The sequence below is a fragment of the Vicugna pacos genome, chromosome 5, assembly GCF_048564905.1.
Source record: "Vicugna pacos chromosome 5, VicPac4, whole genome shotgun sequence".
Classification (NCBI taxonomy): Eukaryota; Metazoa; Chordata; class Mammalia; order Artiodactyla; family Camelidae; genus Vicugna; species Vicugna pacos.
Window position 1 is genome coordinate 69,857,591 of NC_132991.1, and position 15,580 is coordinate 69,873,170.

At 36.5% G+C, this 15,580-nt stretch overlaps 1 protein-coding gene across 1 annotated transcript in view; it reads left to right on the forward strand.

Annotated features, from left to right (window-relative positions):
- Positions 1-12,287, forward strand: part of ORC2 (origin recognition complex subunit 2) — a 37,187-nt gene extending 24,900 nt beyond the window's left edge. Inside the window, exons 12-18 of the mRNA XM_006205176.4 lie at positions 1,146-1,278; positions 2,003-2,099; positions 4,040-4,186; positions 4,783-4,954; positions 7,601-7,662; positions 8,348-8,466; positions 10,492-12,287. Coding sequence (XP_006205238.1) covers positions 1,146-1,278; positions 2,003-2,099; positions 4,040-4,186; positions 4,783-4,954; positions 7,601-7,662; positions 8,348-8,466; positions 10,492-10,578 — 817 coding nt within the window. The 3' untranslated portion in view covers positions 10,579-12,287. The remainder of the gene's footprint in view (positions 1-1,145; positions 1,279-2,002; positions 2,100-4,039; positions 4,187-4,782; positions 4,955-7,600; positions 7,663-8,347; positions 8,467-10,491) is intronic.
- Positions 12,288-15,580: the final 3,293 nt, after the last annotated feature.

Consider the following 15,580-nt stretch of genomic DNA (forward strand, 5'->3'; position numbering starts at 1 on the left):
ACCTCATAGTCAGCTCCTTCAATAGAATTGCTAGTTCTCTGAACTCCCTTGCTTTTTTTCTGTTGCTTCTGCCTTGCTAATCTCGGCCTTTGGGGGTTATCTCTTTTCTGTTTTTCTATTTCTATGCTATCCTGCATTGCTACAGAGCATTACACCAGCAATGTTTCTGACTGGCCTCCGTACACAATGATGGAGTTGAACTTCAGCTTGACCCCTAGTGCTTGGTGTTCTGGGTCATCTCATTCACTCTCTTGTCTTCAGCTGCTTTTTGTATGTGAATAGCTCCCATAACTGTATCTGTTGCTCAGCCAGATCTCACTCCTCAGCAGCAGACATGAATGTATATTGGAAGTTTCCATACGGATGTCCTATAAATAATTCAATATACATAAAATTTAACTCATCTTAAACCCATCATTCCCACCTGCCCCTACTACCTAGTGTAATGTCACCCCCTTCATGTAGTTGCCTATGCCAAAAAACTGAGCCACTCTTAATATTCCCTCCCCCTTCCCTTCCATATCTAATCATTCTCCAAATCCAACTGATTTGACCTATAAAGGTCTTGACACCTTACATTTTTCTCCATGACACCTAATTCTAGTCCGTAGTCTTTGTGGTTTTGCTCTCCTTATCCATTCCCCGACTCAGCCAGTGTAATCTTTCTAAAAAGATTATATTACTTTCCTACTTAAAACTTTTCAGTTAACACCCATTACTTTTCAGTGCTCGTATTCCTTAGAATAAAATCCAATTAGTGCCTTAGTTGACTTAACAAGACCTTTGTGACCTGGCCCCTGCTTACTTTTCCATTTTAATCTATCAATTAAAACTACTTCAGCCTCTAAAACGTTTTAGTGCCTTGTACCTACCATGTTCTCCCTTGCCTCCAGGCATCTGTCACTTGAAAGGTAATAGGAGCTGGGGAGAAAGCTGCTGAAAATTGGAACTATAAGCTTGGTGTACAGATAATAAAATTGTGTTTTTTGCTTTATATATAAGCTGGGAATCAGTATAGTTAGTCATCCCCATTCTTCCTGTATTTTTTATAAGCTCAAATTAAGGAAACTGATTGATTATAAAATTCATAGTAAGAAGTACTGAACTTTAATTAATTTAATAAGAAAGTGTTATCTTTCTTACAGCCTGGGGTTCAACATTGTGCTTTACGGTTTGGGTTCTAAGAGAAATTTACTAGAAAGATTTCGAACCACCATGCTGCAAGATTGCCTTCATGTTGTCATCAATGGCTTCTTCCCTGGAATCAGTGTGAAATCAGTAAGTTTTAAAAATGTTAAAAGAAACAACATCATATCCACTGCCAACCCACACCCCCATGTTAATGACGATGCTGTTTCATATTCTGGAGCGTCCAGTTTTTGTTTTTAGCCTTTACAATAGGAGGACTGCATAGTGCTTAAGATCATGTGTTTGGACTAAGAGGGTTCTAACTTTGAATCCCCATCCTTGGATTTCCTTTTTGGTGACTGATAATGTATTAAATCTTAGGGAAATGTTAACTTTGTTTATAACACCGAATATCAACAGTACTTCTCTGAAAGACAGAACTATGGGGCACTTCAATTTTATTATACTTTTTTGTCACTTTCATACTCTAAAAATAATAAAAATATAAGTAATAGTTTATAGTTCTTTTTAAAAATGTCCTTAATGTTTGTGTTCTCTTTCCTCTGATAAATCTACAGCGTTTAATATCTCATGTTGTAGGGGGGTGGGGTGGTTTGTTTGTTTTTACTACCTGCTTGTATTATTTTTACATCTTTGCTATTTCTTCCATTTCCTTTTAGCCATAACTTATACAAAAATGTGAATTAGATATATTTAAGTACCAGTTGAATTTTTGAAGTGATTTTTCAGACTTTTGGTGGGAAATCCAAATTCATTTTTAATTTATAAGGAAAGAATTGATCTGCTAGTTGTATTCATCCTACATGACAGAGTAAGTTATAATTGATAAACCTCTTGCGCTTTTATGACATAGATCCTGAATTCTATAACAGAAGAAGTCCTCGATCATATGGGTACTTTCCGCAGTGTACTGGATCAGCTAGACTGGATAATAAACAAATTTAAAGAAGGTAACATGAAATAGATGCTCTGGTCTTAGGGTGTAGCTAAGCATACACTTCTACTTATTTGTGTACTAGTATACACAAAAATGAGGATTATTTTAATAATGGCACTCTTCTCAGTGCTGATTTAGATTTAGATTTCTTTAAAATACTTTGTCCATTTTCTGTGAACTTCACTTACCTAACAGGAAAGAATTTCTCCCACTACGTTGAACTTAGCCAAAAGCCTCTTATTTCAGAATAATTTTCAAGTTTTCTTTGGCCACTGTGAAGTGCCTCCAGTTAATTGGTACATCTTTGTCTGATATTTTTATATTGTTTAATATGTTTATAAAGCATACTTACATCTTTATCCTGAGTAAACATCAATGCATTTGAATAATTTCATATTCTAAAATCTGTGGAATGAGGAAAAACATTTGTTATTCTTTTGTTGTGAATGTTTTGTTTATATGCGTATTTCAGAAAATTAGAAATAAAATTAATTAGGTTCCAACAGTTGGCAATTAGTCACTGCTTAAGAATTAAATGGGGGAGGAGGATATACCTCGAGTGGTAGAGCGCACGCTTAGCATACACAAGGTCCAAGGTGCAATCCCCGGTACCGCCTCTAAAAATAAGTAAGTAAAACCTAATTACCTCCCCCTACTAATAAATGGAGTAATTGGTTATGCTTAATGATTTGATGGATAATTTCAATATTGTTTATATGCTTATTCAAATAGGTGCCTGGGTCCTTTTATATATTTATTTATATACATATTATATGTTATAATAAATATATATATATAATATATTTATAATTAGATGTTATGTTTTTACATAGTTATATAAATGTTATATAATTATGAATTATATAAACTAATTTTTATATTACATATATAATAATTGTATATGTGTGTTTATGTATAATTTAAATATTGTTGACTATAGTCACTTCTAGAATTTAAGGAACCTTGGACTTTCAAAATGTGTCATCTCAGAATCTTTGTCACTATATTGTTCCTCTTTTCCCTCTATCCCCAGTGGAAGAGAAATTTACTTATTCTTTCTAAGAGTCTCATCTTCCATTATAAATGCCAATGTCCCATTTCTTACCAACTCCTGAGGGACTTAGCAATGGTTTTAAAACATGGACAGAACTTTTTCCATCTTAAGAAAAAAATTTGCTTGATTCTGTTGCCCTTTCATGCTATTTTATTTCCCTGTTTCAGTACAATTTGAGGGTTTCTGAAGACGTGTCATGCCTTGTACTTTTTACTGATTTGTTTCTTAATTTCTTGCTTCTGTGCTACCTGAACTGTGTGCTCAAAGAGTACCCGTAATTTCCTTCTTACTGAACACATTGACCTTGGCTCATCTTTTGTTTATATTGATCGCTCCAGTATTTGTTGGTGTTGACATCTCTGTCATGCAGATTCTTCCATCATTGACTTTTGTGATATTCTGCCTCTCTGACCTTACTGATGGATGCCTTGGGCAATATCCTAAGCCCCTCCTCTCTTTTTCTGTCTCTTGACTTTTCTGATAATCAGGGTTTACTATATTCTCAATGATTAATGAGAACTTTTTTGGGGAGACATGTCCCCACTCCACTCCCACCTTGCAATTCAATATGTACAAATTCACTTTCAGTTCAGTATGTGTCTTGCCTGATTAAAACTGCTTTCTTCATGGTCTGATTCAGGTGCTAACCATTCCACTTAAGTCTCTAACCACTCCAGTCCTTACTAATTTCCAGTGAATTTCTTTTTTTCTAAGACTATAATAATGTCTTGCCTATCTTATGAGTGACTAACATATCTTCCCCAATAAATTGCATACCCCCAAGCAATAGTTATTTTGTCCTGTACTACTTTGCTGTGTTCTAATACAGCGGCATTGCATGTGGTAAGGACTTCACAAGTACTCGCTGAAAATAATAATTGAATTCTCTTTCCTTTCAGATTCTTCTTTAGAACTCTTCCTTCTTATCCACAATTTGGATAGCCAAATGCTGAGAGGAGACAAAAGCCAGCAAATTATTGGACAGTTGTCATCTTTACGTAACATATACCTTATAGCATCTATTGATCACCTCAATGCTCCTCTCAGTAAGTTGAAGTATTACTATTTTTTCCTTCTTGAAATACCAGTCTTACAAAATTCACTTTCTCAATGTTGTAAGTCACAAGATTTTTATTGTTTTGCAGTACAGTTTTCCTTTGTTGCCTGTTTAAAGACATGGTTGCCAAAAATATGTGTCCTCAATCTGATTTAGAATGTAATTCTTAGAAATAAAAATTTAGATACTAAAGGGTGTGTTTTATAGCTAAAGTTTCACGAAGGAGACCCAACCATTACTTTGGTTTCCTTCTACTCTTCTCTGTGGTATTGCAAAATTTATTTTATGCATTTAATTCAGTGACTTTGTGATAATCCTATAAAACAAAATGTTACAAGAATGTCTTGGCAGTGCTAATATATTCTGACTTGTATTTAATATACAAATAAAGATTTAGATGTCGATTGACAATGAAATTCGATTGTGATTTGGATGGGGAAATGGCAGAAATGAAAAATTTTCAGGATTCACTTTTTATTTAATGCTTTCTCGTTCTTTCCTAAAGTGGAATCTAATAACACGACAACATGAAAATAATAAGTAATTCTTGTTTTTTGTTTTTTTTTTTTTGCTTGTGTGCTGTAGTGTGGGATCACGCAAAGCAGAGTCTTTATAACTGGCTCTGGTATGAAACTACTACATATAGTCCTTATACTGAAGAAACCTCCTATGAAAATTCTCTTCTGGTGAAACAGTCTGGATCACTACCACTTAGTTCTCTAACTCACGTGTTACGAAGCCTTACCCCTAACGCGAGGTAAGAATGAAAATTGGTTTCTTTTAAAAAGCTCTATACATTTTAAGATACGCACTACGAGGTTTTGATGGCAATGGTAAAATCCTTACTCAGTTTGCACGATTAAGAGAAATAGTAGTAATAATAGTTGCCAGTACTGGGTTATGCATTAGGTAGTCTACCAATTAGCCTGATAATTAGGCAGAGTATCAATTTTTTTTTCTTTAATAGATTTTTATATTTCTGAAAAGCATCTCAGCCATCATAGAGGAAAAAGCAGGATTTGAGATTTTACTTAAATTTGATAGTCCTTTTTATTTTTTTTTTTGAAAAGGAACCTTTCTCGTAATTGAAGTGTAGTTGATTTACAATATTGTATTGGTTTCAGGTGTCCAACACAGTAATTCAGTACTTCATTTAAAGTTGTCAGAAAATACTGGCTATATTCCCTGTGCTGTGTAACATACCCTTGTAGCTTATCTAATTTTATTTGTTGAAGTAGCTGATTTACAATGTTGTGTTAGTTTCTGGTGCACAGCAAAGTGATAGTTATCTATGTGTATGTATTTTTCATACTTTTCCTTTTTGGTTTATTACAAGATATTAAATATCATTCCCTGTGCTATACAGTATATACAGTAGTTTGCATCTGCTAATAACAGACTCCTAATTTATCCCCCCATAGTTGTTTAATTACATATTGAACATTATGATTCGAACACAGGGCTCTTATGTGAAATAGTTCATTTGATCCGCACAGTCACTCTAAGGTAGATAGTAAAGGGCACAGAGATTTTGATCCAGATCTGCTTGGCCCCAGAGCTCATGCTTTTCAATATCTTTGTATAATGTCTGCAGTGAAGCCCTTCAGCAGCCTAAGAAAGAGGCATATCTGAATTAATAAAAGCTAAGGAGAAAGTTGAATATAGTGTAAGCGAGCAAGAAATAAGCTGCGCAATTAACCTGTTGAAAAGGCTTTTAGTAGCTTCACAGGAGGCTACAGAGGAACGTACAGGGAGGTCCTGAGCACTCCTTCCCCAGCCAGCGCGCTGCCAGCATCACACCACAGAGCAGTGGGAAAGTCGACACACCGATACTGGCACAAGCCATGGAGCCTGTTCAGATTTCACCTTTGATATGTACACTTGTTTGTGCATGTGTGTGCGCGTGAATTTTGTCACATGTGTAGCCTTATATAAGTGCTACCACAATCAAGATACTCAACTGTATCATCATTAAGACTCCCTCATGTTAACCCTCGAATGCTAATTTTAATGAATTTTGTTACTCTGTAAAGCTGGTTTTGTATACTTGAAGATTATCATTGCATTAATGCATTAATATTGAAATATGCATTAAATGGGTATCTAAGTAAAATTTCTGATGGCACTGGGAAGAGAAAAAGCATTCATCCAATTTTAGACTTAACTGCAAATGGACTGTGGCAAGTGGCTACACATAAAGCTGGGCATCCATGCAGTGCAAGTATGCACAGCACAAAAATATGACACTGACTGCTCTAATGCAAATATGTTTTAGTTTGGCATATCTGAATAGCTGTGTGCTAGCCTCCAGTCCTTTTTATAAAAAGTTTAAACTATTTTGAAATTATGGGTCATCCTGTATGCTCCAATATCATTTATCTTTACTTGGTATGAATGTGATTGATCAAAAACCTTCACCAAAATTTAGCTGTGTAGTCAGTGGTAGTACTTGATTATAAAGTGGTCATATAGATGATCAAAAATATGCTTATAGAAATTATCTTCTGGACTATCATAAAAGTGAAAGTGCAAAGGTTTAAAATTTTCACCACGCTCAAGGACTCCTGGGAAACTTAGTTTGTGTAGCACTGCTTCCAACCCCATAATTCTACCTGGTGTACTCTCCTACGGAAGCAGTTTAAAATATGAAAGAATATTTATGTACAGTTTTATTTAATTGGAGTCATTTTTTATTAATTAAAATTGGAAGTAATGTGGACATCCAAAACCAGTAGGGAAGTGGTAAATCTGTGGTATGATGGATGAACAGCCATTAAAAATAGTTTAGGAGGAATTTTTAAAGACATGGGAAATCAGTAAGTGAAAAAGTGAGGTATAAAATGGTAATATCATATATAAATGCATGACTTTATATTTTCACCGTTTCATTCCATAAAGATTTGAGAAGGGAGCCATACGCAAATGTGATCTCCACATCAGTGCTAGCAGCTGTTTCCTTGGTTTTTATTACTTATTTCAGGTTTTCTGTAGTGAACTTGTTGTCTAAAAAGAAAATAGTTGAGCCTTGAACAACATGGGGGTCAATCTGTGTGTAACTTTCACAGTTAGCCTGGCATGGCCACGGCTACTCACGTCCGCAGAGCCGACTAACTACAGGCCATGTCGTGCTGAAGTATTTACTGTTGAAAAAAATCTGCATATACCCACATAGTTCAAACCTGTGATGTTCACGGGTCAATGGTACTCTTAGGTTTTCCTTAAAAGGAAATAAAGCTTCTCCTTTTTAGGTAGACCAGGATATGACGTTCCTTGGAGAAAGGAACAGAAGATAATACAGACAGACCAAATGTTTCACATTCTCTTTGTGTATTTTACTGTTAGCTGTTATCTTTTGATGTTAACATTCTGGCTTTGAATTCCTGTTTGTCTGTTTTTTCCTTAGGGGGATTTTCAGGCTACTAATAAAGTATCAGCTGGATAACCAGGATAACGCTTCTTACATTGGTATCCAATATTTATGATATTAAATTTGTGACTTTTGTTTCATCCCATAAATTCCTTTTTCTAGAATCTACTAATAGCACTGCAGTTTTTCCCAGCAGTGAATAAATGGTTTGCTCTGGGATCAGTGTGTCTGACATATCATAGACTTTCAAGTAGCCCTTACAGGTACACTGCGGAACAGGCTGCTTGTCAATACGAATTGAAAGACAAACCCAGCCAATTTTTTTTTTATTTCCTTTGCTAACTATGGATGTTGTGTCTACCAATTACATATATTTCATATGCTGGGCATCGTAGATTTTCATCCCCTTCAGTAAAAATAACGTTAATTTAAACACATTTTAATAATCATTCAGCTCTCATTTGACTTACTAGTTCCCTCTTTAAAAGTCAACTTTATTCACGTTTAAACTGCCCACAGGCTTATGTTATACTTGATAGTTGACTGCTTTGAACTAATCAATTCTCTTTAAAAAACGTAAGCCACAGTATATATAACACCTAAGTATTCGTAGTTTTGCTTCTTGCAGAGGTAGTTACTTCAGTACTGACTGCTTTGACATACTTTGGTAACAGTATGTTGTTTTTTGGGGTTTCTTTTTTCTGCTCTTCAGTATGGGTATCCATAAATGGGGTCATGTCTTAAATACTGACTTATATTCACATTTCCTTTCAAACTCTCCAGGACTTTCTTTTCAAGACTTTTACCAGCAGTGTCGGGAGGCATTTCTTGTCAATAGTGATCTGACACTTCGGGCCCAGCTCACTGAATTTAGAGACCACAAGCTTATAAGAACAAAGAAGGTGAGACTTTGCTGCTACAACACTGTATGCGAGGAATAGCGTATCTCATTTACTCAAGGACAAGTATGTCTGATCATGAAAGTGAGGTTCTGTGATGGGTCACAAGGATCCATTTAAGCAGATGGACCATTTGAGTTGTGTAGGAAGAGATAAGGTAGAAGTATCTGCTTCAGAGCAGAGCAGAAGACTTAAGACTTCTAGTCCAGAGTAGTAGGCCATTAGAAATGAGTCAAATAATTCTATTCCCTTCTCCCTCTCTTCCTTCTGCCCCATTCATTAATCCAGTCTGTATTCATTGGACACTAACTTTACATCAGATACTGCACTAAGCATCAAGATACAGTAGTAAACAAAATCCTAACTTATCTCCTCACAAAGCTTAAAGCCTAATGGAGGAAATGGACATTTCTCAAATAATCACACACACGTAAAATTTTAACTGTGGTAAGTCCTGTGATCAGAAGGGACATGGTTCTGAAAGAGCCATTACAGTAGGTGGATGTGACCTAGTTATGGATATCAAGAGACCATAAGCCGAGACCTAAAGGAAGACTAGGAGACAACTAGTCAGAGAGGGAAGGGAAGAGCATTCCTGGCAGAAACAGCATGTAGAGGCCCCAGGACAAAATGAAGGCCAGCGGGGCACAAATGAGGCTGTAAAGATGATGATGTAAGAGCTAGATCATGCATGACTTTTAGGCCAAGGAAAGGGCTTTAATTTTTATTCTAAAATAACAGGAAGTCACTTAAAACTTGTTCTGACTCTGGTATGGAGAGTGGTATGGGGCAGGGTGAGATGGGGATTGCCAAAAGTCGATGCACAGAGACCAGCTAGGAAGGTGTTAGTAATCTGGGTGACTAGGGTAAAGAGAGAAAAGTGGCTGGATTCAGGATACACTTAGGAGGCAAAATTGACAAGAACTGATGATAGATTGGATGTGAGAGCAAAGGGAAAGTGTCAGGAGTGACTCCTGGTTTCTGGCTTGCATCACCAGAGCGATGGAAGGATCACTGGATGGGAAACTAGAAGAGCAGCATTGTAGTGGAGACACATCATGAGTTCATGATCTTAGTGCATTTGGACTTACTTTATTTTGGGGTTCTTCTGAGACTTCCAAGTGGAGATGTCAGATAGGCATTTGGATTCCTGGGGTAAGAAACCAGAGGAAAGATCTGGGCTAGAGATACAAGATTATGTATGATTCCTACATATTCAGATTATAACTGAAACCAGGCATCGATGGGACTACCTAGAGAGAGGACATACAGTGAGATTAGAGGGCCAAGAACTAACCCTAGAAGTGTGACATTTCATGGCCAAGGAGAAGGTAAGCCTGCAGGGGTGAAAGAGCCAGAGAGCCAAGGAAAACAAGATATCACAGACACCAAGAGAAGCATATTTTAAGAAAGAAAGGTCAGCAGTGTCAGATGCTGCTGAAAGGCCAAAAAGACAAAGACTGAAAATATCTAACTGAACTTAGGAATACGAAATTCCTTGGCAGTCTAAGCAGAAGCTCTCGGTGACATGATCATAGTGGCAGTAGCTCTGTTGGCCTGGGTCGAGTGAAAAGTGAGGAAATGAAGACCAGCATTTATAGACAGCTCTTCTGGAAAGGTGCCATGGTTATACGATAGCTGGAGAGGAAGCAGCAGTCTAGTGAGGGTAATTTTAAAATGAGAAATACCTGAACCCACAGCCACTGGGAAGGATCCAACTGAAAGGGGAGTAAAAGCACAGAGAAGTCAGTGGTATAAGGTTCTAGAAAGAGCAGGAAGGCGGGGGGAAAAAAAACCTCACCTACTCATCCTCCAGTCTTCTTTTCCACTATAAAGTGGTTTAAGTATGAACTCAGTGTATTTAAATATATATATATGTATGCCTGTGTGCCCTTGGGCCTTAATTTTTATACTTTTATATTTATATAAAATATTAAAGAAATCAAATCCATTTTGTTTAACCTAAAATAGGATTCAAATATATCTCTTAAAAATGACTAAAATCCAGGGTATTCTTACATCTTTTAGGGAACTGATGGAGTGGAATATTTATTAATTCCTGTTGACAATGGAACACTGACTGATTTCCTGGAAATGGAAGAGGAGGAGTTTTGAAGCTCTTGAATCTTCTGTGGAAGGGTTTTTGTACCCCAGCTGCCAATCCTCTAGTCTGAAGTGTTGTGTTTACATTCAACATTAGACTCTTTTTCCAATGTATAAGATTTAAAGTTGGGAGGGGGGAATGTCATCAGTTAGAACCTTGATTAGCCTGGCTGGTGTGCCATCTCTAGTACTATGCAGCGGTCCTCAAGTTGGAGAAAATGTGCCTTTCGTTCATTACCTCTCTGGAGACTTCTTGCTGGAATGAACAGGGTGTGCTCAGGGACTATTTGGAACTGGATGTTTCTGAATTCTTTTATACCAGAGATGATATTATTCCTAGTTTTTTGAGGGCCTTTTAGCACTCCTGGAGCTGATTGCAAGTGTGCTTGTTCCAGAGTGTGGAAGTACAAAGACATTGGCATCACATAAATCTACTTTATTTACTATTCCTTGTGTCAGAACTGATGAGTATAATAGAGAAAGAAGGTCATCTCTTACTGTTTCTGAAATGGCTTAACAAAAGGTGTGAGACTGGGGACAAGTAGGTGATCCAGCTTTCTCCTCTTGGATTTAGGCTACATACTGGTAGAAGAAGAGGGAGCAGGACACTATTCGGTTGGGAAAGTGGGAAAAACATACAAATATATAAGGTGTATACCCACCCCAGAAAGCACAGAACAACAACATACCGTGCTACTCAGGACAGTTAAGGTCTGTGCCATCACCTTCATGATACAAGTGAGAAGCCAGGCTAGAGAAACACAATCCTGAATTACACGTTAGTCATTTTCTTCTAAGACAACAGAAGATACAGATTTGTTCCTGTATATCAGCATATTTTTCTTCTTGAATAACAAGCAGGTGAGTAGTAGCATATTAATTTAAATTAATCTTGATTTCTCTCAAGTAGGCCTAAAATTCACTGTTAAGACATTTCAGTTTTCTTCTTAAAGTGACGATTTCAAGCCTCCTTAAATACTCACACAAGCCTTTTTTCTTAGGAAGGAAAAAAAGGCAAACCTTGGCTCCTGTAGTCAGATGACAGTCTTCACATACTCCCTGCAGTATTTCATACTTGGAAATGAAATTCTTTAAAATATCACTGTAATATACTGCATCAGCATTTTTCACTCATTTCTTATCTTGTAAACCCCTTTCATGAAAATATTTCCCAAAATGCTCTAATTTTTTAATATTTATGTCATATAATGAAATAATTTTGGTAAATCCACATATTAAGGGGTTTAGTCTTAAATATAATTACTAATCAAAATACTTAAACAAATTTGTACTTGAATATGATTCTAATTGTTTTTAATTGTACCAAAGGATATTCAATGAAAAATGAGTTTCCTTACCATTCCCAAATCCAGTCCACTAGGCAGCACTGACAGCAGTTTAAGCATTCTTCCAGATGTATTCTATGCACATCTAAGGGTATCTGTCTCTGTATCTCATTTGAAGAACACAAATGGTAGCATATGACACTTGCTGGTTTGCACCTTGTTGTTGTGTTTTTGTTTTTGTTTTGCTTAATATATCTAGTTTATAATAACTTAGTGTAAAAAGTATATAAAATCTTTAATGACCTAATGTGCAAAACTTTGCATTTGCCCTTAAATATCAACTGGTTTATTTTTATAATTTTTGTGTCTATACTGTTTGCAAGCAGTATGTGTGAATAGTCTTTATTATCAATAAAGAAACCAATTTGGATAGAATCACTTATTTTTCATTTATGCTACTGGTTTTTGCTTTGTTTTGTTTTGTTTTACTAAAACTATCTTGGAGTGCTTCAAAAATTTCACAACTGCATCTTACAGTTCTGATGATGATCTTGGCAGAATTATATGTTCTTCATTAATTTGTGTCAAGGTCAGTGTTGCTTAAGCTCTATCAGTTTGACTGCTCAGGCTCTAAACTTCTGCTGTTATTTGATTCTGGCAAGATGGAACAGAACTGAAACCTTGAAAAATTTTTCTGGATACTTTTAATAAAATGGCCAAAAAAAGAAACAGGGGATGTAGGACAGACAGTTGCACTCTACAGACTTGGCACGATACTGAACTCCTTATGCAGGAAGGGCCACACCAGCTCTTGTGAAACTCCAGAAACTGGACTTTCTTAAACATTATGTTTGTTGCTTTAATACATGAACATTTCATTCATCTAAAAGATCAGTAAGTTTGAGGGACAGTTAATAGATTCTACTTAAAAAATTACTAACAAAACTCTAGAAGTCTACCACTGACCCCTGAACAGCACGTGTTTGAACTGTGTGAGTCCACTGATATGCAGATTTTTTCCAACAGTAAATACTACAGTACCATACGACCCGCGGTTGGTTGAATCCACGGGTATATAAAGACAAACCAAGCCTACGAAGGGCCAGCTGTAAGTTTGACTTGGATTTCTGACTGTGCGGAGGGTCAACACCCCCAACCCCTGGGTTGTCCAAGAGTCAGCTGTACTACCTGCCCCCTCTAGCTAATTCAAACCTGGAGCCAGTAGCATTATTCTGAATGTATTTTCCTGCATCCTAGGAGATGCGGCAACTCTTCCAGCTTAGTCCTGAGTAGCTGCCAGAGATGACAGTGAGTCATGAGAGTCTGCCTCATCATAGGTTGTGTCCCTTCTAAAAAACAAGGGATGAACACTGTCATGTAAATGACTTTCTCAGGCTTTCTGTAATTACTTGATTTCTCACTCATGAGAGACTTCCACAATTAAATTTTTTAAATTGTTTAATGATTTAAATTCATGTTTGTTGAGCACTTACTAGGCAGAAAGGTCTGTGCTAGACAGCTGAGAGGATACAAAGATGTAATGTGAAATATCCAGCTGAGGTTTTAATAGCATTAAAAGTTACAGTATCTTTAGTGTGTTGAATAAAGTAAATTTGAAATAACTAATGCTATGGAAAATAAAACTTTGAGCATGAGTATAACTAAGCTCATTACCAGATTTTCACAATTTTGGCATATATCCCTTTGGCTGTAAGTCTTCCAGAGTTCTCAGGTCACCACCTTTACTTCTGCCACCCAAAGTGTGGTCCTCAAAATGGCAGCATCAGGAGCTTCTGGGAGTCTTAAGAAAAGCTTGGGCCTTACTAGAGCATCTGAATCAATCTGCATTTAACTCAGTCTCCAAATGTTCTTGTGCACATTAAAGTCTGACAACCACTAAGCAATCAACACGTTAAAATTAACAGTTCAGAAAATCTGATAGCTGAAAGTAAAGAATAATCTTGAGTGACACTTCATTTTTAAAAAATTGTAAAGGATGTGTTTGAGGGTGTTTTTAGTTATCTAGAAATGCTAACATGCCAATAAAGAAACTTTAAAAATATATTACAGTAATAATGTCATTCTTAAAACTATGTGGCAATAAGTGTGTCCAATCATAAACAAATTGATCCCCTAACCCCTTCTAAAACTCTACCAAAGGAATTCATCTACAACCTTCAACTCCTCATTGCCGTCAGCAGTCACAGTTACAGATGAAATCACATCACACTTAGTGTCCTATAAAGAAAAAAGGGTTTGAGAGCCATTGGCCTCAGGCTATTTCTTCATCATCACTTCTGTTCATACCTTTCCTGCCTCCTGATTTCCACTGTCAGGTAACGAATTAATTACTTGGGCTTTTTCAATGTACTGTGCTGTTTCTCTATTTAATGCATTTATTTGTTCCAGCTGTCCCTCTTGACTTTATTCTACCCCTTTTTCCCAGAAGACCTTCCCTATAAGCCCTCTGCATACCTTTATCATAGTTACTTAAGAGTTTATTGAAATCGTCACAAATTTCTGTCCTGCCCTCTCCACATCTCTAAGGGCCCAGCACACAGAAAGCAAACAATGAATAAGTAAAGAAATACCATTAAGATAGTCTCTCAAAGCTGCTATCTCATTTACTCTGCTTCAACAAAGGTGACCATCTCTCACTGAAGCTTTCTACTTCCTGGCTTCTGACACTTAGCTGTCCTCTTCCCACCTTTCTTGGTGGCTCCTCCAACTCTGGGGGGCATTTCATAAGGCTCACTCCTACTGGTGATTTCTATGGTGAATCGGTATTATAGGCAAACTACCAAGAAGAATTTGTAAGTTAGTTTCCCGAATCCTCCAGGAGACAAAAGATTGGTAGGAAAAGGGCCTTACAAAAGAAATATAAAATTCTATGCTTCCTCATCTTAGTATTGTAAAAGATTTGCTGTTGTCATTATCACAGTAATATGCTCAGTAGAGAAATCAGAAATAAGTATAAAAGCATTAAAAAGAAAAATCTCGCATACCACCCAGAGAAAATTACAGTTAAATGGATTTTTTTCCCCTTTAGGATTTCTCCCATACCTCTTATAACAATTCCATCATAAATGTATTTGAAAGATACACGAGGGTTAGCGCACAGGCTCTGGAGCCAGACTGCCTGAATTCGGGCCCTGACTCCTTCCCTTCCCAGCCATGTAGCTGGCCTCGGGGAACTGATTTAACCCGTGAAATGGAAATAATAATACCTACGTGCTTGTTTATGAAGGACTGAAAGTGTTCATAAAGCACCTAGTAGAGTGCCTGGCACAGAATTAAGACTGTATAGTAATCTTGAACCAGTATTATTTTGAGAGCTAACCATCTTTATAATAATTTATAACCATCTTCATAATAAAATAACAGGTGAGTAAACCCAAAATGCAATAAAGCAATAGTTATATGAAAAATGATTATGTATATTTAAAAAACTCATCCTGATAAATCTCACTATGATTCTGAAACTTAGGTGGGAGATTAGTGATCTAGGAACAGGAACATACAAGACTATCTGGAGGCTACTACCTATAAGTAGGTGCTCTAATCCCAAGGTTTTAAAGTATATTTTTAAAAAGAGATCTAGAATGGCACAGCTCAGCTACAATTCAGTAAAGATGGTTACTTGAGCTAATTCCCCAAAATGTTAAGTAAACAGACTTTAGTCCAACATTCCTAGATTTTATAATGAATATATATTATACAATATATTC